A 24,509-nucleotide genomic window follows, 5' to 3' on the forward strand; every position below is an offset into this window, starting at 1 on the left:
AATTCCTCTTCCTCTTCCTCCCACGCCCTCCCATCTACCTTTCATGTTGGGCTGGACACAGAACATTACCAAACTTCACCCCTGTGACTTTCAGAAAACCTCGACTAATCCAAACACCACATGGTACCACTCACAGTGGTCTTTCCCTGGACTCTTCTAAGAGCTGGAGTTGACTCCGAAGCAAGAGGTAAGCTGACAAGCAAGCATGCTGACTGGAGAGATGTAGAGACGTGAACCCCCAGGGAATGCCAAGGGCCACCCCGACCGACTATGCAAGCTTCGACTGGGAGCCTGTCAGGCTCCCACTACTGCCACTTAGCAAGGCAGGGGGAAAAGTAGCGGACGTCGGGAAGAATCACAGTAGCTCAGGAGAAAATGAGCTTACCCTTCAGCTGTCCTGAAATACAAAGGTGACCCGAACTCCCCATTCCCCGGACATTCCTGTTGGATTCCTGAAGTTCACTGGGTTGTCCTTGTGGAAACCGTATAACCCGACTCTGATAGTTAAGAAAATGCTTCCTGTGGGTTAGAGCAGTTATGACATGACCAGTTCCCCTGGGACTCCTCAGGCTTTGACCAACCAGGTCGATTCCCCAGGCCCAGAATAGCTCTTTCTTCCTGCATGCTCCCCATGGCCCCTCACTTATCCAAATCCCATCAAGGCCAGGTCAAGGCCTGCTCCAGCCGACTTCCCTGACTACCCAGAGCTCCCATCCTGTCTCCCTCTGTAGCACCCACTGAGTCTCTGTTTAAGGGCCTGACCCCTTAGTCTTCTGTTTCAAGAGCACAGGGAACTTTATTATACCCGGAGAGTTTGGACCAGCTCTTGGTACATAGTAGGCCTTCCGTAACTATTGAATGAATGAATGGACTCTGCCTGGTGGCATCTCCTGGATTGTGCCTCAGCTTTCTCTCGGGTGTTCCTGGTTCTGATTCCTCTAAATACGAAATTCGCTGGGGCAAGGGCTATATCTTGTTATAACTACTTCCTGAAGGAGGAAGGGAAGGGAAGGAAGGGAATTCGGGCCATCTGTAATCCAGAAAGCAAGGAGATGGGGGGTCAGTGGGCAGTTCTGTACAAGGGTGTGGGTAATGCAAGTAGCAAGCTACTCTACTTGCGCACAAATTTATTTATACCTGCCCCTCCTTCCAGAGAGGGTCTGAGGTGGCTTACAAAAATACACGTAATACAAGGTAAAAAACAAGTCGGTGAGAAAATCAGGACGAGGGGAAAAATAAGAGTAGGAAAAATAAGATCAAGTCGTTTTGTTAGAAGTGGGCCAAAAAGTTGGCCAAGTTTTCCCACAGCCTCTCGAGGCAGAAGTCCGTCTCCCTTCCCCACCTCCCTCAGGAACCGCCACAGGCCACAAGTCACAAGCAAAAGGCAAGAGCTGCCCCAGGTTGTCTGCGTCCAGGGAAGGGGCCTACCAGGACCCTTCCCACGCCTCCCGGCCATCAGCCCCGGGCCTAGCAGCGCGGGCGGCCTTGGGGAAGGCTGTGTCTAGGGGCGCCGAGGTTCCGTGAGGGCTATCCCTGGGCCAGGCGTGGAGGCCCGGGTTGCTGGCGGGGAGCTGTGACCTGGGGGGAGTAGGGCCATAACCGAAGGGCCATTCTTCCACTCAACGCTGCAAAGGTTCTCGAGCTAACTCAATGCCTCCAGCCAACTCAACTCGCGGCCTACTAAGCGCGCGTTCCGTACGCAGGGCACAAAGATGGAGGGCGCAGCGCGCCTTCCACCCCGCCCCACCCCCACCCCCGGCTCCAGACAAAGGGGCAGGCCGCCCCTCCCCCAGCCTGTCCCTGGCTTTCCCCTCCACCCTCCTCTCCCCTCCGGCCGCCCTTCGGTGACTTCCTCTCCCCTCCAGGGGCAGCCTGGGCACTTCGCAGGAACTGCGTTTCACCTGGGCGCGGGGCGGGGAGCCAGCGCTCCGAGGGCGGCCTCCCGGCCCACCCCCAGCCCCGGCCGGCCCCAGGCCCGCGCCCTCCTCTTTGAACGCGCTCCGAGGGCCCCCAGCGCCTTCCCGCCCGGGCGCCCCCGCCCCCACCCGGCCGAGCACGTGCTGCCCCCGGCCCGGAGCGCCAGCCCGCCGCCCCGGGTGGGGGCTGGGCCCACTCCCGGCTCTGCTCCCCACCCCCACCGGAAACATTCCTGAAACATTCCTGAAAGTAGGAGGCCCGGCCCCTCCGGTTCCCCACCCCGCCTCCACTCCGGGCTCAGGGTTTTCCTGGCGTCCCCCCTCCATCGGCGGCTCGCCCCCTGAGGAGGGGGCTGGGCCGGGGCCTCGGCCGGCCGGGGAGGAAGAAGGGGAGCAAAGAAAAACATGAGTCACAGCCGTGTGTCACTGGGCCGCATTGCATTTCCCTGCATCACGGGAGGTGTGGAAGGCCGCCTCAGGGACGAGGGGCGGGGAGGTGCGCCCGAGAAGGCCCCGGGCCCGGCCTGCAGGGCGCGCCGCTCCGACAGCGCCCTTTCTTCTCCCACCGCCCTCCCCGCCATCTTTTCACTTTGGCTTCCTTCTTCTACGTGCAACAAGTCTTTGTTGCGCCTGGCGCCGGGCGGGCCAAGCGTGGCGGGTATGGCTTGCGTAGACCCAGTCCCTGCCCTCAAAGTGCTTCCAGGCGACCACTGATTCACGCTTTCTTATTTTTCTTAAAAGTCACGGCGGAGAGGACCAGGTCACAAAGTGGAAACGCACGTCTCCAAAACATCATCCGAGTCACCTAAAGGAATGAAGCCTCCCTCAGGTTTACCTGCAAGCGAGCCAATCGTTTGTTTCCTTTGGAGGCTGCACCTTGATTACGGCTCACTCGCGGCCATTAATAAACGAAAAGTCTGGATTTCACAAGTTTCACGTTTGAATTTCACAAGACTTGAATTTCACCAGTCAGCCACACGCACGTTGGCACTAAAATGCACATGCTGACACCTGTCCGCCCAGGGGAAATCTACGAGCCGTGTATCTGGGCGCAGGGGGCGGCGGGTAGGCCGCGGAATTCTCTCACAGGCGCGTTTCTCTCCACCCCCTCCCGCCCGCGCGGACCCCGCAGGCACGAACGCCCGCCCACATCCAACGCGCCCCGCGGGCGTCAGGCCCACACGCCCGGAAGGCCCCTAGAGGTGACTCTCTCGGGGACCCCCTTGCTGGATGTAAAGATGCCCTCCTCCCCCTCCCCCGCGAAAAGCTCCCTGGTGATCCCTCTGTGCACCTTCCCGTGTCTCCCGGCCCGGGACAGTGGGGAGTGGGCCGTCGCCTCGGATTCCCAGCCCAGGCCTCCCGCGCGCCCGCCCCCAGGCACCCGGCACCGCACGCCCCTCCCCGTAGTCAGCACCCACCCGCGCGGCGGCGGCGGCTGGCGGGCGGCCGCCCTTTTAAATCCCCGGGCTCATTTGCATGGCCCCGCCCCCCACAGTGACACGGCTGGCGCGGGCGGGCCCGTCCCCCCTGCCCCTGGGTCGCTCTTTTTAAGCTCCCCTGAGCCGGGGCTGCGCTCCTCTAATTGGGACTCCGAGCCCGGGCTATTTCTGGCGCTGGCGCGGCTCCAAGAAGGCGTGAGTTCGCGGCCCCTCCGGTGGCTTCTTTTTTTTTATATCTATCATTTAATTAAATTATTTATTTATTGAGGCCGCGCACGGGCCGTGCCTAGCTTCCTGCCCCTCGCCATCCTTCGGGGGAGGGTGAATATTTTTGTCCCCCCGCCTGGATGTGACAGATAAATACCCCGTGGGGGCCTGGGCGGCGAGCACGCGGCGGCGGCGGTCTCTGAGCGCCTCTGCTCTCTCTCCCGGTTTCAGATCCGCATTTGCTACCAGCGGCGGCGGCGGCGGAGCCAGGCCGGTCTTCAGCGCCCAGCACCGTCGCTCCCGGCAGCCCGGAGCGCGCACCGCAGGCCGGCGGCCGAGCTCGCGGTGAGTCGTCCCCGGGGCCCGCGGCGGCGGCGGCGGAGGGGGGCGCCCGCGCCCCCGCCTGCACGCCGCCCCTCCTGCAAGCCGCCCAGGGCTGCAGCGCGCGCCTCCGGCTTTATTCCCAGGCCGGGGCTGCGCGAGCCGCCGGCGGGGGAGGGCCGCGCGGCGCGGGGGCGGGCGGCGGGGCCCGGCGGCGCGGGGAGGGCGCCCGCACCCCTTCCCCCGCGCCGCGGGCGCCCTGCGGGGGGCGGGGACCCGGGAAAGGCGCGCGGTGGGGGAGGGGGCGCGCGGCTGCGGCGAGCGCGAGTTGTGCACCCGGCAGAGCCCGGTGCACCTCGCGCGGCCGCCGCTCCCGCCGGAGCCCGAGCCGGGGCCCGGGGTGTGGGGGGCGGGGAGAGGAACAGGCTGCGGCGCAGCAGGCGGGTGGGGGGCCGGGCGCCCCCCGCAGCCTGGGGAAGTTCTAGAAGTGAGGGGGATGGGCAGGAACCCCGCAATTCGGCCCCGTTCCCGCTCGGCCTTTTTCCTGGTGCCCCCCCCCCCCCCCGCCACGCAGATGAGGCCGAATCGCGGGCCTGGTTTTGGGGCTTCACCCGGACCCCACCTCTGGCCCGGCCCGCGCCTCTTCAGCCCCCAGGGCCAGGCCTGCCCTCCGCCCCCACAAACAGGTTTCTCTGCTTTGCAGGGCTCTGTTGGAACTAGTCCCTTTGACTCCCCGTTTCATTTTTTTTTTTTTTCTGGGGCTTTATTTTGCGGGGAGGGCGCGGAGGGAGGTGTCTTTCTTCCTCTGCCCCGCGCCCGCGCGCGCCAGGTTTCCTGCCCCAAGGCGGGCTTGGGTGCCCCCTCTGGCAGGAAGTGGGGCCGGGTGCACCCGCGTGGCGGTGCATGCGGTCGGGGTGCACCAGTTTCCCGCGCCTGCAAGAGCAGCCTGTGCCCCTCCCCCCGTGCGCTCTGGCCCCTGGTCCCGCCGGCCGACCTGCAACGGCCCGGCGCAGACACTTGCAGAGTCACCCTGGGGCTGGGTCTGGAGCAGGGGCAACAGGGACTTAACCATTCTCTAGGCGGGTAGGGAAAGTGGCGGGCTAGAGGGGTCGCCAGGAACCTACTGTATCCTGCTTGCCTACTTGCTGTGTGACCTTGGGCAACTCTTCAGGCCTCTCTGGGCTACTTTTTTTTTTCCAGAAAACAAGGGAGCGCCATGAGGATTTCCTAGGGTCGTTCTTGTAGATTCCCTAAGCCTTTGTGGAATACACATTGCGCGCCCGGTGTATGGAGAGGGACAAGCTTGAGGCCCAGAAGGGCTTATTACAAACTGAAGGATTGAGGTCGGGCCCTAAACATGGCTTCGCCCAGCTAGGCCTCTGATTTTCAGAAACAGGTGGAAGAGACAAGCATTTGTTGGTCTCACCAGAGAGGGCCTCAGGCCTTCATTCAGTTCCTGGAGGCCTGGATTGGGAGGGGGGTGGATGGAGAATGGATTAAAGGGTCCCCAGTAGCAAAAAGTGGGGGAAAGCACCAGATGATGCAAGAACTTCCCCCCAGAGACCCACCAGGATTCCCAGGCCTGCTGGGCCCAGGCTTTCTGGGATTAGGGGCTGGCTTGGCCCAACTGGAACCCCCTCTGTGAGGGGGCCTTCAACAGACCTCATGTGAGGTCAGCACTCATTTAGGCTGATTAATTTTGATGTTTAGTTTGAAGGGGAACCTGTGGTGTAATATAAGATTCTAATCACTGCCTGTAATTACAGAGCAGGCCAAGCCACTAATGACGGAGCAGGATAAATCACCAACCACCTTGTTTAAAAGGGTCTTCAAGTCTGAAATATTATAAAATAGAATAATTACCAGACAAAGTCTCGCCGTCTGGAGAATCTTGATGCTTGGGGATGGGGGCCTCCAGTCCTCCAAAAGTCCCTAGTTTGCAAAAAACATTTCCTCCCCGCCCTCATCGAGTTAAAATTGGAAATTGTCTGAAAATCGGAAAAAGGGAAAGAGAAGTCATTTTCAAATGTTCTAGTTTTCGTTTTGATTGGAGTGAGATTTCCCATTGTTTACACATTTCAACCATCATCTGGTTTGATCTTGCGTCAGTCTGGAGAAGCAGGCGGTTGAGGTGGATGTCTTACCATTACCCCCATTTTACAGATGGCAGGTCTTTTAGAAGTGAGGCCGCTTGGGCCCACCCTTTGCCAAGTGCAACCAGGGATTGGTTACCAGGAAGGTGTAGAGCCATAGGTCTCCCAGGTTGAGTATCTTTTAACTGGGAAGACAGACGGGGTGGAGCACCCTCACTGTCTTTTGAGCTTCTGGAAGAGGCTCCCAGATAAAGGGGGCAAATGCTGCAAGCAGTGGGAAGTTTTAGGTAAACTGAAAATTGGTGGGGCTGATTAAACACAAAACGGCCTGTGTATAAGAAGAGGAAAGATGCTAGAAGAGAACCAAGAAGCTTTGGAGGACTGACGACCAGCTCTGCCCAGGCTGGGGGAGCGGGGCACGGGGGAGGGCAGCTAGCATCTGTTCTGAAGGATCCATCTCAGTGCAGAATTCCTGCCCCTCCTGAAAGCAGGCATCAAAGGGGACAATCTCATTTGGCTCCAGGTGGACGGGGGTGGAAGAGGAGACCCACCTCTCAGCTTTAGGTTTCTTTTCCGCCCCCGTGCGATTTCAGCCCACTTCCCCTTCCCAGACTTCCCATCCTTGAGTCCCCAAGGCTCTATCCGGAGAGAGAGCTAGTGGGGTGGGCACCATCCCTGGCTGGGTGATTGGTACAGAGTATCAAGCTTGGCCCTGGTAGCGCCTGGTCCCGAGGCTTGGGCCAAGGCAGGTGGGCCACGGACTGATGCCCACGGCTGCCAGATGGAAGCCCAAGGCTTATTCCCTGCTTACTTTTCCTCCCTTGTTGCCTGTGAGCCACTCAGGCTTGGCTTTCTCTTAAGAGAAGGGACCCCTGGCAGTGTGAGGATCCCCCCACCTCATCCACACCTTTGCCCTGGTGACCTCACCCACAGCCACCTCTGAGCCTGCTGTGCCTCTTGGGCCTGGGCCCTGTGGGGGTGGCAGGACAACAAAGCGCCCTTCTGAGCAGGAGATAAGGAGCTGATTAGAGCCAACGGCTCGACCCCACCCTGTAGCAACATGCTGGGGCTGGGCGGACCCCCACCCCCACCAGCTAAGCAGGGTGGGGATCCTGGATCCCCGGGAGCAGGCAGGGTCCTACAGGCAGGCCACCTTGAAGGTGGGGGAGTGGTAAAGGGGGTAGGAGGTGGCCAAAGCAAAATGTTGTGTTTAAAACGACTTCTGCTTTCCTAGCATCCCAGCCATCGCTCCTCCACCTGCTCCAGAGAGAAGGGAAGATGAGCGAGTCGAGCTCGAAGTCCAGCCAGCCCTTGGCCTCCAAGCAGGAAAAGGACGGCACTGAGAAGCGGGGTCGGGGCAGGCCGCGCAAGCAGCCTCCGGTGAGTCCCGGGACGGCGCTGGTAGGGAGTCAGGTGGGTGTCCGAACCTTTGCCTCGGTTTACCCCTTTGGGCTAGGGAGGTGCCAAGTGAAAACTGGAAGAGGGGTGCAGGATCCTTGCTCAGTGTGTGTGTCCTCCAACATGCACCCGGCGCATGCCCACCCTGGTCCGTCGCTGAGACCCCAGGAGAGAAGTGGGGGCTGAGGAATCTGAGTGAACTCTGAGCCCTTGCCGGCCGATCCAAGCCAGAAGCGACCTTGCAGTCACACAGGCGAGAGCTCGCACTCTGGTGAACTACCCACCCTTGACTTCCAGTCTGTTGTGGATCAATGCGTTGATAAAACACAGAAAAGAGGAGTTACGTGTCTATAGAAGTTCACGTTTTCAGTCCCGAGATTTCGTTGTACAGGCTATTCTGTCAATTGGCTGTGAAAGTTTACGAATACCTGTCAATTTCTGTACTTCCTCATCCCAGGCCTGTAACAAAAAAATCCTGGGCCAGCATCTATCCATGGGCCTCCCTTAGAGTGGCCCTAGGCCAGGCTCTGGCTCTGTAAAAGGAAAACTGAAGCCCAAGAACTTGAAAATGTGGGGGAGTTGGTGAGAGAGTAACCTCTCAACCCTGGTGCTGTCCCCTGCTGAGGTCTCCCGGGGTTAGAAGGCCAGCTTGGCCTTTTGGGGGCCCCCTGCCCTATGGTGGAGATCTTGGATTGTCTCACAGGGGCAGTAACTGGTGAGGCCCAGCTCACTTCCCTTTCCCCAGGAAGAGGAAAGGGATTGAGGGCAACCCTTGCCCTTTATACCGTGGGCCTCGGCTTCCGCATCTATAGGTTGAAGAGTGCTGTCTGTACTGACTCTTTAGGGAGATAATGAGCCATGGGGAGTCTGAGTGGTGGGATTCAGCTGCCTCTTTCAGAGGCCACAATGTGTGGAGGGAAGTCAGTCTGGTTCCCTTGGTCTCCACCTGGAGCCAGTTAGCTGGGGTCCACAGGGGGGTGTCTGAGAAGGAGTGTTGGGCTACTGGACCATAGTTCTAAACAGCCTATGGGCAGTCCCCCCGAAACCACAGCTGACCTGCCTTTGCTGCCCAGCTTCTATGCATTATGCAGCAGCTTTTTTATCCTGTCAGGCTTATTAAAATTTCAGCGGCAACCACGGCCGGGATCTCTGTTTCTGACATCCGGGCATCATTCCTGCTCTGGGAGGCAGCCTAGAGGGAGTCCAGTTTGCGGGTGGAGGCTGGAGGCTCCCTCCACTGTCACGGGGCCTCCTTTCCCCTTCTGCGTCCTCCACAGTCTCCAGCCTGTGTCGTCTGAGGGGGTGGGCAGCAGTCTTGGCCCAGTGCTAGACATTCCCACATCCTTCCTTTACTTTTCGTGATGCCTCGTGAGGTGAGTGTGGTCACCATTTACGGTTGAGAAAACTGAGGCCCAGGCATTCTGTGTCTTGCCCAAGAGCTTAGAGCCCTTTGGTGGCAGAGCTCCCTGACAGTGTCTTTCTTCTCCGGTGACACCTTTCCCTTTTCTGGTTTCTTGTCACTTAGTTGTCATAGGGCAGCATGGGAGGGGCTTTGCGAAAGATGGTCAGAGTCAGAACCTGCATCACGAGGGCTTGCCCGCCATGGTTCCTGTGGATTTCTGGGTCGGGGTGATGGCTTGCTGACTCAGTCTTGCTGGGGCACGGGAGAGAGCTGTGTTTTTGAAAGGGGCAGGACAGGTGGCATCTGTGTCCCTGATGACCCCATCTGTCTTTGCAGAAGGAACCCAGCGAAGTGCCAACACCTAAGAGACCTCGGGGCCGACCAAAGGGGAGCAAAAACAAGGGTGCTGCCAAGACCCGGGTAAGGACGAAGGAAGAGGGCCCTGTCCCCGTGGCCACGGCTGTGGGGGGCTCTGGGAAGGGCCTGTACCCTGCCCCCTCTTCCCTGGCATGTGGGTGGCAGGGGGAGTCTTTGCGAATTGGGGGAAAGCAGGGTGATGATCGAGGTCTTCCTTCTGGGGACTTGGTCCCGCCCAGGACAATGGGGAGGTCAAGTCAGAAGTCCTGCGGCTTTCCTCGTCTGGAGAAGGGAGAGTCAGGAAGAGCGAAGGGACAGCAGCACCAGTCCCTGGGCTGAGAGTGTTTCCTTCCATTCCAGGGTCCCCTGGGTCCCGAGGGAGTGGGGTTAAGCAGGGAAGGCCAGATTCACAGTGGCATCAGCCTCTCGGAGCAGTTGTTTTGTTTTTTATTTTATTTTTTCTGAGACACGACTCATATCCTCTGAGTCATGGGTGGAGGAGGGAGTGGGGGGCGTGTGTGTATATTGGGGGGGGTGGGCAGTGTGGCTGGCCAGTCATCACCAGCTGGACTCGGGTGGGCCTGCCGGGGTGACAGTCCTGGGCCGCCCTGAGCAGAGGTACGTAGTTCTGCTCCTCCCTGCTCTCCCTCACCATCGGGGCCCTGGTCATTTGGGGGAGTACTGTCAGGAACATTTTTGACTTAGTGGATCTTTTCTCGGACCATCTAGAAAACTACCACAACTCCAGGGAGGAAACCAAGGGGCAGACCCAAAAAACTGGTAGGTGAAGGGAGAGCGGTGGTTGGGTTTTTCTGGGGAGGGTGTTGAGGTTGGGTGATGCCTGTTCCTCCTGGGCGCTCACCGTGGAAAGACGGCTCTGGCTGACCAGAGCCGGGCATGGTGGGACATCATCGCTCTATCCAGGCCTAGAGAGGGAAAGGGATTCTGGGTCCTGGCACCCAGCCCAGGGCTTTTCAAGGGCTCTGTCCGTAGCAGTAAGGGGTCCCAGGTACAAACCAGACTGGACCCCCGCCCTGGTGGGGGGGGTGGGGCCGCCTCTCCTTCCCCTACTAGAACAGACTCAACTTTTAGGGAGAACTTGGAGGCCATCTAGTCCCCCCGGCCCCCCACCAGTAGAAATGGGGAAAGAGTGCTACCTGGGCATAAGTTGAGGTTTGTCCTTCACCTATCCATTTCTGAGTCCCCCACAAATAGCTGCTAGTGGAAGGAGGTGGCCTGAGTCCGGAGGCTGCCCCTAAGGCCTACACTGAAGTTACGGCCACCCCAGCCTTAATCTTCCTGGCCCTTTTCTACCCCAAACCTGCTCCCTGAACTCCCTGAGGCCTTCATTCCTCGAGCTGAGCCACCACCAGGGTGAGGAGGGGGGTCAGAGGGTGCTGGCCGGGCCCCAGGAGTGAGTAACAGGAAACAAGTTGTTTTGGAGTTTGTGCCTGGCACGGGGGCCGCAGGCCCGTGTGGTGTCCCGACATTCCCGCCCAGTGAGTGAGCCCCGGCGGCACACACTTCCCCTTCCTCCCCGCCCTGGCCTGGGGTCAGTCAGCGGCCCGGCTCCCCAGCCCAGCAGCTGCCCCTGCGGGCCAAGGCCACCTGGTTCCCCTGCACTGCACCCAGCAGGGGGGGCTCACGCACCCTGCAGCCGCACCTTCCCCGGTCCTCTCCCTGGCCCCCTCTCCCTTCCCCTCCTCCAGAAAGCCCGGTAGTGACTTCCTCACTGCCTCGAGCTCGGGGCTGCACTGAGCTGTGCGGGTCCCCCCACCCTGCACCCACCACGGGCCCCAGGGCCAAGGGGGGCTGGCTCTGTGTGAGAGCAGCGTGTGTGTGGGTTTTTTCCCTCCCTTTAAATTCTTCCTTTTTTATGAATGAAACTGGGCCGTGGAGGTTGCTGAGTCACTCACACACTCAGCCCTGACTCATCCCCCTTCTGGAGAGCCAGGGAGCACAGAGAGGGGTGGGGGCAATCTTGGCCTGTGCCCCTTCCCCCCTGAGTGGGAGGGGGGGCAGGCCTGGCACTCTTGCTGACTGCCCTGCCCACCTCACAGGAGAAGGAGGAAGAAGAGGGCATCTCGCAGGAGTCCTCCGAGGAGGAGCAGTGACCGCGCCGTGCCGCCTGCTCCTTCACCGGGGAGCAGTTTCCTTCTGGGACTGGACAGCTCCGCTCCGCTCCCACCGCCCCCGCCCCTCCCCCCAGGCCCACGCGTCACCGCCACCTACCTGTGCCCTCACCACCACACTACACAGCACACCAGCCGCTGCGGGGCCCCGAGGCCTGAGTGGGGAGCAGTTTCCTTTGGTCTAGGTTTCCAGCGACCCCTCACCCATGCGCACATTTGCCCTTCCAGACAAAGCCGACTTCCCGCCTCGCCGCACCCTGCCCCTGCTGCGTCCCCACGCTCAGTGGTTGGGGACATTGCTGACTGGGCTCTTGGTATGGGGGTCCCCTCTGCTTCCCCACCCTTCCTTCTGGCTTCCCACTAAGGGGCCTGGGAGGGCTCCCCTGGCCTTAAAAGGGGCCATGCCCCATCTCATTCTGATCTGCCCCACTCCACAGCACTGGCAGCAGCAGGTACGGCCAGTGGGGAGGGGTGCTCAGCCCCAAGATGCGCCCACCCAGCCTGTGTCTCACCAGGTGCGGCTCACGCCCACTTTTCTTCCTTCCCACCTTGCTTAGTCCTTGCTCGAGGTCGGACAGCCCCGTTTGGGGCACAGGAAGGAAGGCAGGAGGGGTCTGAGCCCCCTACCCTCTCCAAACGGGCTCCAGCCCACCTCACCGCCACCCTGGAATCTATTGCAGTGAGGGAAATTCGGTCACCCTTTATCCAGGAGGCCCAGGTTCCCTGTGGCAGCCACCTAAGGTGGGCTGGAGCCACTGCCCAACCCTATCCGCTTCTACCCTAGGCCTCAGTTTCCCCTTTCCTCACACGGGGCACTAATAACAAGGAGCTAGCCTTGCCCACTCCCACCCTTCTGCTCCTCCCCACCCCCCAAGGTTCTGGTTCCATCTTTCCTCTGTTCACAAACTACCTCTGGACAGTTGTGTTGTTTTTGTTCAATGTTTCCATTCTTAGACATCCGTCATTGCTGCTGCGACCAGCGCCAAATGTTCATCCTCATTGCCTCCTCCTGTTCTGCCCACATCCCCCTCCTCCAAGATGCTCTTAGGGGAAGGGGCCTGGGGCAGAGCAGGCTGGGTTACCGACCACCCCAGTCCCAGGGAAGGTGGGGGCCCTGCCCCTAGGATGCTGCAGCAGAGTGAGGAGTGGGGGGGGCCTGTATTGACCGACAAGGGTGTAGGGGCCACCTTTTCCCCCTGTTCTGCCGGGGAGGAGGTAGCCATTATTTGTCCCAGCCTGGGGCCCCCCCATCTGGTTTCCTATTTGCAGTTACTTGAATAAAAAAAAATATCCTTTTCTGGACTGGAGTCTTCTCTGTGGTGGGCACCTGGGGTGGGGAGGGTGGAAACTAAGGATCTAGTTGTTGGGGGTGGCTTTCAAGGTGCTCTTCAGGCTGCGGGAGGCGGGGGGGGGGGGGGGGGGGGCGGGGAAGGACAAGCATTAGCTCCAGGGAAGGGTAACTTAAGCCTCTCGAAGAAATCGACCACACCCCTAGCCACAAAACATTTTTTATTTACAAAATATATATACTGAATACTATACATTAGGCCCTGTCACCATGGAAACCAATCCAAAGCCGAGTCGGGGAGGGCTCAGAAAACGGTCTCCAACCACCCTTCCACCCCAGAAGGAAAAACTTGTATTAGCCCCTTGGGAGTGGGTGGTAGGCTCGGCCCACAAAGGCCTGAAGGCCGGAAGGGGGGCGGGGAGGGTTGGTTGTGAGGTGCTACTGGGTATGGATGGGAGGAGAGGAGACCCGGTACCCAGCAGGGGGAGCTGGGTGAGTGCAAATGGGAAGGCAAGCAGCAGGCTGCAGGCCCTGGGCACTCCCAAGACCCCATGGTTCTGGAGATCAGGGCAAGGGGGTCAGGTTAGGTCTTGACGTCCAGCAAGGGCATCCGCTTGTGCTGGAAGCCACTCTGCCAGCCGTGTACCACCTGTGAGGGAAGAGATCATGCCACCAGGCTGGGTTCCAGGGCAGAGGCCACGACACAGCCTCCGGGCGCCCCACACTGGTGGCGGCCCCAAATGGGGAGGGCCGAGGGCAGAAGCAGTTTCTTGTTTCAGGGGGAGTATGGGTGAGAACACAGACCTCTGCTGATTGTCCCTGCCCCCGGAGTGCTCACCTTGGGGTCTCCCACATCAGACAGTAGCTCCTGCTCAGCCTCATGTAGCTCCTCAGCAGGGTCGTAGCTGTACATGGGGAGCAGGTGATGGCGAAGCCGGTCCACTCTGGGGAGCAGGGGAGGGGGCTCAGCCCAGGGGGGTGCCCACTCCCTTCAAACACCTGACTGTCCAAGGCAGGGGCACTTGCAGTGGGTGCCTTTAGGGGCACACAAAGGTTCTAAGCATCCATGCCCGAATCTACAAGGGGCCCCTCTCCGGTGGGTAAGCCGCACGTGGGCAGGAAAACCTAACAATGGGGTGTAGGGAATTTCGGGCTTGTATAAGGATGGCTGAGGGGCCTCTCAACGCGTAGGCAGAGGAACCCAGATCCCAAGGGAAGAAACTGAAGCAGAATGCAGGAGAGGTAACAGGGCAGGGACACTCACCGCTTTTTCTTCTGGACATACATTACCTGTAACAGAGACACAGCACTGTGGAGGCTGCTGAGCGAGCCCAGGATGGCCCACAAGCGAGAGGGACCCACCTCTACCCCCTCCACTCCCAAAACAGCAGGACAGCTGAGACGATGTGTGCAGGCTGGCTCAGGCCCACCCAGCCCTGCCTTAGCAAAGGTGTGGGTGTATATGTGTGGATGTGGGGGCTCCTTACCACAGCCACCACCACCCCGACCAGGGTGATGAGGAAGAAAGGCCCCAACACATAGCCCACCATGGAGTCGCTGTTGGCCTGAGGGACATTGGGCACTGTAGTGTTACTCATGACATCGGCAGCCGGAGGGCTGGGTAGTCAGCATGGGCAGTAGTGCCTCGGGAGGGCGCCTCCACTGGGCTCCCTGGGGAGGAGGAAGGGAGGTTATCAATTTCAAGCTCTGGATCCCTCCCCAAGAGCAGTGATGTATCACAACTTAGGTCAGGCACCAGGACAAGGGATCCTCTAGGTCAGGGTGCTGGGTTTAACCCTCCAGTGACTCTCAGCAAATCCTGGGTTTGGAGGGCATCCAGGGGAGGCCCAGAGTCCCGCTCGGCTCCTACCCCCAAATCAGGGTGTGGCCCAGCTCAGGTGGTGACCAACGTTTGCACATCTCAACTGGGAAAAGCTTAGACACAGGTTCCCAGGTCCTGCTCCAACCTCCTGGGACGCTGGGCTGCCAGCACCTATCCAGTGGAGCACAAAGGGGAGATTTGGTCCTGCACTGTGGCCTAGGGGGTGAGGGAGGAGCATCTGAAGGAGACTACCTCCGTCCTGGTCCAGTCACCACATTTTAGACTATGGGCTCTCCCTGTGCCCTCCCTGTCCCCGGTGTGACTGCAGACATACAGCCTGGATAGCCTCTCCCCCATTGGTCTCATGTGCCAGGGTGGACACAAGTGGGCAGGGCTGGACTGTATCTGTGAGGTGATGTCACCTCCCTCTGGTCCCCACCCGGGGCTCCGCCCAGGTCCCTCCCCTCTTAGCGAGGGCTGACAGGCGGGAAGTGACAGGGTCAGCTCCCATCAACAGATGCAAGGAAATTGTCCATAGGCTCTTGCACGCAGACCCCAACGTCCCTGACCCCGCTTCGCCTGGGTCTCCATCGGAGGGCAAGGTACGAACTACCCGTCCCGGTGTCCGTCGGGGCACCGAGCTTGCCCAGTCGCATGCACACCGTCCCACGGTCGAGGGGACGTGCCGAGGTGGGGCGAGTGTCAGGCCGCTCCGAGGATGCGGACCAGCATCGGCGAGTGGGAGGTAGTTCCCACTGCGCTGGGCGGCTCAGGCCGGGGGAGGGAGGGAGGTTTGGGGAGCGGTGCGCAGAGGGGCCCAGGAATCCTAGAATCCCGGCACCCCGAGGCGTGGACCCGTCCGGGCGCTCTGCAGCCCATCCAACCCGTTCATGCCTTACCTCCCGCCGCTGTAGCCCGGACAGGAACGCCCTCGGTTGGCTCCCAGGCCCCGGAAGAGCAGGCAGGCGCGTGATCAAAGGACCCGGGGAAATGGGCGGGGCTTCAGTACAGGGGCGCAGCCAATCCAGTGGCCGAAGGCGGACGGCCCGGAGACGGCTGGAGCGGCCAATCCGGAGGCGGGGGGTGCGCGGTGCGAAGGCGGGGACGGCCCGGGTTGCAGGGTCCAGCCCGCGGCAGCAGAGGGCAGCCAAGCGCTGCGCAGAAGGGGGAGGAGAGTGCGCGGGGAGGGGAGGGACGGGGCGGGGCCGGGGCCGGGGCTACTTCCCGGCGTCCCCTGGGGCGGGACCCCAGCCGAGCGCCCCCGCCGGGGAGCTCAGGTGGCTGCGGAAGGTGTGACGTCCGGCTTGCTCAAGCTTCTGGGTGGAGCTCCGGTGTAGGGCCAAGTCGCGGCGTGGGGCGGCTGGCTGCTCTTCCCTTCATGGCCGGACCCTGCCCCAGGCCCACAAGGTCTCCATTATGTTTATTTAGCCTTCCAACCTTCCTAGTGGCCCCCTAGGCTGTGCTCAGAGGGTAGATAGAGTAGGCAAGCCCGGCTTAGGTCCTGCCCGGCCATGGGACCTGGGCCCACTTACCCACCCACCCTTCTGTGCGCCTCAGTCTTAACGTCTGTAAAACAGGCTGGTGTGCGGATTAACCGATGACATGCGATGCCCTGTTAAAAGCCCCGTTAACCTTTTCGTGGTTTGCAGGGGCACGGGTGGAGCAGCGCGGTGCAGTCCCCCTGGGTCACAAGCAACTCGCGACACCGGTGAATTTGAAAGCTTGCGTGGTCTGTTAGTTACAATGTCACGCACTGGAGAAATGTGAATAAGGTGGATGGATTTTACCGATATCAGTATCCTGGTTGTGATCTTCCACTATAGTTTTGCAAAAGTTAGCATTGGGGGAAGCTAGGCAAAGCGTATAAGGGAGCTCTATTATTTCTTACAACTGCATGTGAATCTACAATTACCTCAGGTAAGGTATGTGTAGTTTTGTACCAGAACTTCCCCCCCCCCCCCCCAGCCCATTACACACGATTAGGAAAACTCGAGACTGGCAGGTGATGGAAGCCACCCAAGAACACAAAAGTTGTGGGAGCTGAACGAGGCTGAGGCCCTCCAGGGTCCTTGGGTGCTACTGGAGATATAGGAATAAGCTGGATCGGCTTATTCTTGCCAGGGACAGCCAGTGGCGTGGACATGGTTGAGCCACTTGGTCTGGTCTGGCCAGTTTCCTCAGGCCCTTCCGAAGGAGGTTGGATAAGGGCGGGTCTGATGCAGAGATGACCCAACGGAGAACCAGAGGGCAGTTGAGAACTCTGGCCTCTTGCCTTCAGACACCATCATCTGACTGGTGGGAAATCAGAGATAAAAGGAAAGGAATGACAGAAATGCCCAGGTTTGGAGGCTCCAGGTGGATTCCCTGGTGTTTCTCAGTCTTTTGAGTCTGGAGAGTAAGGAGACCACCCATCCCAGGCTTCTATCAGAGGTGAGGGCAGACGGAGGAAACCACCTCCCCAGGCAGGACCTGCCTCCTATATATGTATTTTTTAATATATGCTTAAACCGACTGAGCCACCCAGATGCCCTGGGCTTGCCTCATCTTGCAAGGTTAGGAGCAAATAATTAGTTTTAGAACTCAGACCCCTTTGGCTGCTCACATACCCAGCTTTTGTCCTCATCCCCACAGCTTCTGACCACATATCTCGAGGGCCCTCTAGGAGCGGGCTTAGTGGTCAACTGGCTAAGCCAGTATGTCGGGGTCTCAGTGTCAGAAACTCAGCACGTTTCCCTTACCGCCAGGACAGAACACCATTCTGAGCTAGGCAGGGCAGGTGGGGGTGGCCCCAATTTACAAATGATTTGAAGCCCGATTTGTTCTAGTGATAAGGCTTTAGATCCCTTGGGTACCCCCAAGCCCAGCCAGGGAATACTGCAGCCCTCTCTGCTCTCTTCACGCTGCTGCTACCTCAGGAAGGGGAGAGAGAGGGCAGAGCTGAGGCTGCACTGTGCCACCCTGATCAAGTTTTGAGTGTTCCCTTACCCGTGTTGCTACGGGGAGTGCCTAGGCTTATGTATCCACTTCCACTAATGCCTTGCTCATCCTTGTGTCCCCCTACTCTGGACCCACCTAACAAATCATAAAAGCAACCTTTGGAAAGATCAAAACGTTGGCAAGTAATATAAACTCATTCCAGAACAAAATGCAAGATTTATAGGAATGCAAAACTACCCAGCCCCCAGTGAGGTAACATGCATACTGTGTGGCATCCATTTAAAAAAATGGATTCAGGGGCACGTGGGTGGCTCAGTCTGTTAGGCATCCGAATTCAGCTCAGGTCGTGATCTCAAGGTTCGTGACTTCAAGCCCCATGGCAGGCTCCCTGCTGTCAGCACAGAGCCTGCTTCAGTTTCTCTGCCCCCCAACTCTCTCTGCCCCTCCCCCACATTCTCTCTCTCTCTCTCTCTCTCTCTCTCTCTCTCTCCCCCCCTCTCAAAAATAAATAAATATATTTTTTTAATGGATCCATAAACGGGCGCCTGAGTGGCTCAGTCGGTTAAGAGTCTGACTCTTGGTTTTGGCTCAGGTCATGATTTCATGGTTTTGTGGGTTCAAGCCCCGCTTGGGATTCTCTCTCTCCTCTCTGCCCCTCCCCCACTGCCTCTGCCCCTCTCAAAATAAATAAACTTAAATAAATAAATAAATAAATAAATAAAAATGGATTCATAAATACTTAGACGTGCAAAGAGGCAGGAAAACACAATCTATAATCAACTGAAACTGATCCGGAACTGACAGATGTTAGACCTGAGGAGGACATTAAAACAGTTATAACTGGGGGTGCCTGGGTGACTCAGTTAAGCATCCGACTTCGGCTCAGGTCATGATCTCATGGTTTGTGAGTTCAAGCCCCACATCGGGGTCTGTGCTGACAGCTCAGAGCCTGGAGCCTGCTTCGGATTCTGTGTCTCCCTCTCTCTCGCTCTACCCCTCCCCTGCTTGCACTCTGTCTCTCGCAAAAATAAGTAAGCAGTAAAAGTTAAAAAATAAAAATAGAACAGTTATAACTGTATTCTTTATGCTCAAAAAGTTAAGGGCAGACAAGGAAGATATATAAAAAAAAGCCCCAGATTGAATTTTTAGACATGAAGGCTCCAATGTCCAAAATACAATATACAGTGGATAAGATTAATGGCAGATCAGATATTGCAGAAGAAAAGGTAAATGAACATGAAGGCATTAGAATAGAAATTACCCAAAATGAAACAGAAGAAAGAGTCTAGAAAAAAATTACAAGAGCATCGGGGAGTTGTAGGACAATCTCAAGTGGCCTAACATATGGTGATTAGAGGCCCGGAAGAAGAGAAAAATGTCCCAAATGTCCACTGATAGATGAGCGGATAAAGAAGATGTGGTATAAATATACAATGGAATATTATTTCGCCATAAAAAGGATGAAATCCTTTCATCATGAAAGGATGAGATTGAAATGTCGCCATTTGCAACAACATGGATGGAACTAGAGAGTATAATGCTAAGCAAAATAAGTCAGTCAGGGAAAAACAAATATATGATTTCACTCATGTGGAATTTAGGAAACAAACGAGTAAAAGAAGAAAGAGAGGGGCGCCTGGGTGGCTCAGTCGGTTAAGCGCCTGACTTCAGCTCAGGTCATGATCTCACAGTTCGCAAGTTCGAGCCCCGCGTCAGGCTCTGTGATGACAGCTCAGAATCTGGAGCCTGCTTCCAATTCTGTGTCTCCCTCTTTCTCCGCCCTTCCCCCACTCACACTCTCTCTCTTCTCTCAAATAAACATTAAAAAAATTTTTTTAAAAAGAAAAAGACATGGGGCGCCTGGGTGGCTCAGTCGGTTAAGCGTCCAACTTCAGCTCAGGTCACGATCTCGCGGTCCATGAGTTCGAGCCCCGCGTCGGGCTCTGGGCTGATGGCTCAGAGCCTGGAGCCTGCTTCCGATTCTGTGTCTCCCTCTCTCTCTGCCCCTCCCCTGTTCATGCTCTGTCTCTCTCTGTCTCAAAAATAAATAAAACGTTAAAAAAAAATTAAAAAAAAAAAAAAAGAAAAAAGACAAACCAAGAAACAGATTCTTAACTGTAGAGAACAATCTGATGGTTATTAGAGGGCAGGTGGGTGGGGGGATGGGCTACACAGGTGATGGGGGTTAAGGAATGCACCTGTCCTGATGAGCACTGGGTGATGTATGGAAGTGTTGAATCACTATCTTGTACTCCTGAAACTAACATATTCCATGTTAACTACACTGGAATTAAAATTAAAAATATCTTTCAAAAACAAAAGTGAGGGGCGCCTGGCTCAGTTGAGTAAGTGCCCGACTTGATTTCGGCTCAGGTCATGATCTCGTCTTTCGTGAGTTTGAGCCCCACATCGGGCTCTGCACTGACAACACAGAGCTTGCTTGGGATTCTCTCTCTCTCCCTCTCTCTCTCTCTCTCTGCCCCTCCCCACTCTCAAATAAAGATTACAAAATAAAGGGGAAATAAAGACATCTTCAGATATATAAGAACTGAAAGAATTCATCACTAGCAGACCTGCACTACAAAATTTGTTAAGGGAAGTTCTTCAGGCAAAAAGAAAATGATACCAAATAAAAATATGGACCGACCCAAAGGAATGAAGAACTCTGGTGATAACTACATGAGTAAGTATATCATTTTTTTCTTATTACTTACATCTTTTAAAAAGAGAATTGTGTTAAAAAATTAAAAATGATAATGTATTGTGGGGTTTGTGCACTGAGAATATTTACTGAGATAGACCACATTCTGGGCCATAAACAAATCTCAAATTTACAAGGATTCAAGTTAACATATGTAGAAGTGAAATGTATTATGGAGTCAGACGTGATACAAAATGTATTATGTCAATAGCACAAAGGTTGGACAAGAAATGGAAATATAGTAAGATTCAGATAAATGAGGTTGTGTAATATCACTTAAAAGTGGACTGTGGAGCGGCGCCTGGGTGACTCAGTCAGTTAAGCGTCCGACTCTGGCTCACGTCATGATCTCATGGTTGGTGACTTCCAGCCCCACGTCGGGCTCTGTGCTGACAGCTCAGAGCCTGGAGCCTGCTTCGGATTCTATGTCTCCTTCTCTCTCTGCCCCTCCCCTGCTCACGCTTTGTCTCACTCTCCCAAAAACACATAAACAAAATTTTTTTTAAGTGGACTGTTGTGAGTTAAAGATGTATAGTATAAACCCTAAAGCAACTAATAAAATAACAGAGTTACAGCTAATAAAGCAACAAAAGAAAAAAGATGGAATAAAAAATAATTTAAAGAAAGCAGAAAAAGAGGAAAAAGGGAGCAAAGAACAGATGAGACAACTAGGAAACAAATAGGATGATAAACTGAAACCTAACTACCCTTGACCTTTGAACAGCATGGGGATTAGGAGCAAACCAAATATCTGTGTAGAACTTTTGACTCCCCCAAAACTGAACTACAAATAGCCTGCTGTTAACCAAAAGCCCTACTGATAACATAAACAGTTGATGAAACACCTTTTGTATGTCGTGTGGATTTTATGCTGTATTCTTTTTTTTTAAAGTAATCTCTATGCACAATATGGGGCTCAAACTCACCACCCCGAGATCAAGAGTCTCTACCGACTAAGCCAGCCAGGCACCCCTATACTGTATTCTTAGGATGACATAAATAGAATAAAGAAAATCATAAGAAAATCATAAGGAAGAGAAAATACATCTACAGTACTGTACTATATTTATTTTTAAAAATCTGTGCAGAAGTGGACCTGCCCAGTTCTAACTTATGCTGTTCAAGAGTCAACTGTATATCAGTCATCACATTAAAGGTAAATTGTTTAAACAACCAAATTAAAAGGCAGAGATCGTTAGAGTGGATAAGAAAGCAAGACCCAATTATATGCTGCCCACAACAAATGCACTTTGAATATAAAGACTCAAATAGGGTAAAAGCAAAAAGATGGAAAAAAATACACCATGCTTATTCAGTCAAAAGAACGCTGGGAGGGCTACAGTAATATAATACAAAGTTGATTTCAAAGCAGAGAATATTACCAGGGATACAGAAGTTCAGTTCATAATGACAAAGGGGTCAATTAATTGAGGACATAACAATGCTAATGTTCACGTGTCCTGAAAGAGAGCTTCAAATGATATGAAGCCAAAACTGATTACAACTGACTACTAATTACAAGAAAAATGATCACAATTAGAGTCAGAGATTTCATTACTACTCTCTTAGTAATTGATAAAGCAAGTAGACAAATACTGAGCTAGGATATAGTAGATTTGCATAACACTATCAACCAACTTGACACACAGAACATTCAAAAGGATTCAAGTCATACAAAGTATGTTCTCTGATCACAGCGGAATTATATTAGAAACCAATAACAGGGCGCCTGGGTGACAGTCGGTTGAGTACCCTGCTCAGTTTCAGTTCAGGACATGATCCCAGGGTCGTGGGATTGAGTCCCTCATTGGGATCTGTGCTGAATATGGAGCCTGCTTCAGATTCTCTCTCCCTCTCGGGGCACCTGGGTGGCTCGGTTCAGTAAAGCATCCGACTCTTGATTTCGGCTCAGGTCACAATCTCAGGGGTTGTGGGTTCAAGCCCCCGTGCAGAGCCTGCTTGGGATTCTCTGTCTGCCTCTCTCTCTGCCCCTCCCCCATCCGAGCTCTATCTCTCTCTCTCCCTCAAAATAAATAAACATTAAAAAAAAAAAAAAGTTTCTCTCTCTTTCTCTCTCTGCTCCTCTCCCCTGCTCCCATGGGCGCATGCTGTCTCTCTCTCTAAAAAAAGAAAAGAAACCAATAACAGAAAGATACTTGGAAAATCCCCAAATGCTTGGAAAATGAGTAACACACCTCTGGATCAAAAAATAATTAGGGGGTGCCTGGGTGGCTCAGACAGCCAAGTGTCTGACTCTTGATTTTGGCTCAGGTCATGATCTCACAGTTTGTGATACTGAGGCCCATGTTGGGCTCTGGGCTGATGGTGTGGAGCCTGCTTGAAATTCTCTCTCTCTCCCCCCCCCTCTCAAAATAAATTAATAAACATTTTTAAAAAAGGGGCGCCTGGGTGGCGCAGTCGGTTGGGCGTCCGACTTCAGCCAGGTCACGATCTCGCGGTCCGTGAGTTCGAGCCCCGCGTCGGGCTCTGGGCTGATGGCTCAGAGCCTGGAGCCTGTTTCCGATTCTGTGTCTCCCTCTCTCTCTGCCCCTCCCCCGTTCATGCTCTGTCTCTCTCTGTCCCAAAAATAAATAAACGTTGAAAAAAAAAAACTTTTTAAAAAAAGAATTAGAGTGGCACCTGGCTGGCTCAGTTGGGAGAGCATGCGACTCTTGATCTCAGGATTGTAAATTCGAGCCCCATGTTGGGTGTAGAGATTACTTAAAAATAAAATTAAAAAAAAATTTTTTTTAACAATAGGAAGTATTTTGAACTGAATGAAAATGAAAACACAACACAGAATTTGTGGGGCACCTCCATTACCGAAATTTATGGCACTAAATGCCTTTGTTTGTTTCTTTATTTTGAGAGAGACAGATGTAGTGTGAGTGGGGGAGGGGCGGACAGGGAGAAAGAGAATTCCAAGCAGGCTCCATGCTGCCAGCGCAGAGCCTCACTCAGGGCTAGAACCCATGAAGCCATGAGATCACGACCTGGGCCAAAACCGAGAGACGCTTAACCAACTGAGCCACCCAGGCACCTTGACTAAATGCCTTTTTTTAAGGAACATCTGACTCATTTATTTACTTAGAGAGAGAGTGCCCAAGCAGGGGAGGGGCAGAGAGAGAGAGGGAGACACAGAATCTGAAGCAGCCTCCAGGCTCTGAGCTGTCAGCACAGAGCCCAACTTGGGGCTTGAACTCATGGACCCCGAGATCATGACCTGAGTCGAAGTCAGATGCTTAACTGACTGAGCCACCCAGGAGCCCCCCCAAAAAAGTCTTTTCTTACAAAAAAACTTTTTAATGTTTATTTTTTTTTGAGAGAGAGTGACGGAGCACAAGTAGGGGAGGGGCAGAGAGAGACACACACAGAATCCAAAGCAGGCTTGAGGCTCCAAGCTGTCAACACAGAGCCCAATGTGGTGCTCAAACCTACGAGCTGTGAGATCATGATCTGAGCTGAAGTCAGATGCTCAACCAACTGAGCCACCCATGCACCCACCCTAAAAATCCTTTTTTAAAAAAAGGAAGGAAGGAAGGAAGGGAGGGAGGAAGAAGGAAGAAAGATCTCATGTCAATGACCTCAGCTTCCACCTGAAACCAAAGTATGCAGAAGAAAACAAAAGTTCAATGCAGAAATCTATGAAATAGAAAACAGAAAAATAGAGAAAAATAAATGAAGCTAAATGCTGCTTCAGATCAACAAAATAGATAAACCTCTGGCCAGAATGGTCGGGAAAAAATACAAATCATTAATATCAGGAATGAGAGAGTAACATCACAACAGATTTTACAGATAATAAAAGGCTAATGAGGGGCCATTAGGGACAACTTTATGCCAATAAATCCAACAACTTAGTTGAAATGGAGGATACACGGAAAGACACAAATTACCTAAGTGCACTTAAGAAGAAATAGATAAATTTACAACAATCTAGACTGACCTGAGAACATCTTAGCTTCAGTAACATATATTAATTCCTCCTAGTCAATTCCATACCCCCTTTATGTTATTGGTACAAATACGTCTGTATACATTATGTACATGTTAACATAGATTTATAATTATTGTTTTATGCATCTGCCTTTTAAATCATATAAGAAACACAAAAGAGGAGTTACATACCAAAAATACGAGAATACTGTCAGTACTTTATTTTATTTATTTTTTTGTAAGCATAACTTTCAACATATGGAATGCTTCATGAATGTTATCCTTGGGCAGGGGTGACGCTAATCTCCTGTGTATCATTCCAATTTTAGTATATGTGCCACCATAGGGAACACCCTATCAATACCTACCTTCCTCCCTCCCTCCCTCCCTCCCTTCCCCTTCCTTCCTTCCTTCCTTCCTTCTTCCTTCCTTCCCTTTCCTCCCTTCCCCTTCCTTCCTTCCTTCCTTCCTTCCTTCCTTCCTTCCTTCCTTCCCTTTCCTCCCTTCCCCTTCCTTCCTTCCTTCCTTCCTTCCTTCCTTCCTTCCTTCCACTTGTTTTT

The 24,509-nt window shown here is 54.7% G+C and overlaps 2 protein-coding genes, 1 long non-coding RNA gene and 1 pseudogene across 14 annotated transcripts in view; 1 reads left to right on the forward strand and 3 right to left on the reverse strand.

Annotated features, from left to right (window-relative positions):
* The window catches only part of LOC147580892 (uncharacterized), a 54,335-nt gene extending 50,465 nt beyond the window's left edge, over positions 1-3,870 (reverse strand). For 5 of the 7 annotated variants that reach the window (XR_015251175.1, XR_015251171.1, XR_015251169.1 and 2 more), the window contains exons 1-2: positions 2,752-3,324; positions 386-497 (exon numbers count right to left, since the gene is read on the reverse strand). This is a non-coding gene — a long non-coding RNA (uncharacterized LOC147580892). Of the gene's footprint in view, positions 1-385; positions 498-2,751; positions 3,325-3,719 lie in introns of those variants that run through there. The other 2 variants (XR_015251176.1, XR_015251170.1) reach the window with 2 other exon arrangements.
* HMGA1 (high mobility group AT-hook 1) lies at positions 3,800-12,567 on the forward strand. Of its 4 annotated transcripts, none has more exons than XM_086706628.1 (5): positions 3,800-3,907; positions 7,211-7,389; positions 9,113-9,196; positions 9,863-9,917; positions 11,197-12,567. In XM_086706628.1, the coding sequence occupies exons 2-5, from the start codon at positions 7,255-7,257 to the stop codon at positions 11,448-11,450; spliced, it is 528 nt and encodes a 175-aa protein (XP_086562754.1). In that variant the 5' UTR covers positions 3,800-3,907; positions 7,211-7,254; the 3' UTR covers positions 11,451-12,567. The 4 variants fall into 4 exon arrangements, with proteins under 4 accessions (XP_086562754.1, XP_086562751.1, XP_086562752.1 ...); XM_086706625.1 differs by having other exon boundaries at positions 7,211-7,356; XM_086706626.1 differs by having other exon boundaries at positions 9,863-9,913; positions 11,194-11,355.
* Positions 12,568-12,757: 190 nt separating this feature from the next.
* On the reverse strand, positions 12,758-15,402 carry SMIM29 (small integral membrane protein 29). 3 transcript variants are annotated; one of them, XM_086706629.1, is made up of 5 exons: positions 15,275-15,402; positions 14,101-14,224; positions 13,818-13,843; positions 13,392-13,497; positions 12,758-13,202 (listed from the first exon to the last, which is right to left on the reverse strand). In XM_086706629.1, the coding sequence occupies exons 2-5, from the start codon at positions 14,149-14,151 to the stop codon at positions 13,137-13,139; spliced, it is 249 nt and encodes an 82-aa protein (XP_086562755.1). In that variant the 5' UTR covers positions 14,152-14,224; positions 15,275-15,402; the 3' UTR covers positions 12,758-13,136. The 3 variants fall into 3 exon arrangements, with proteins under 3 accessions (XP_086562755.1, XP_025781430.1, XP_025781429.1); XM_025925645.2 differs by having other exon boundaries at positions 13,392-13,458; positions 14,041-14,224; XM_025925644.2 differs by having other exon boundaries at positions 14,041-14,224.
* Positions 15,403-24,201: 8,799 nt separating this feature from the next.
* On the reverse strand, positions 24,202-24,300 carry LOC112862978 (U6 spliceosomal RNA; annotated as a pseudogene).
* Positions 24,301-24,509: the final 209 nt, after the last annotated feature.

The sequence above is a fragment of the Puma concolor genome, chromosome B2 (genome assembly GCF_028749965.1).
Source record: "Puma concolor isolate L17-30 chromosome B2, mPumCon1.1.hap2, whole genome shotgun sequence".
NCBI lineage: Eukaryota > Metazoa > Chordata > Mammalia > Carnivora > Felidae > Puma > Puma concolor.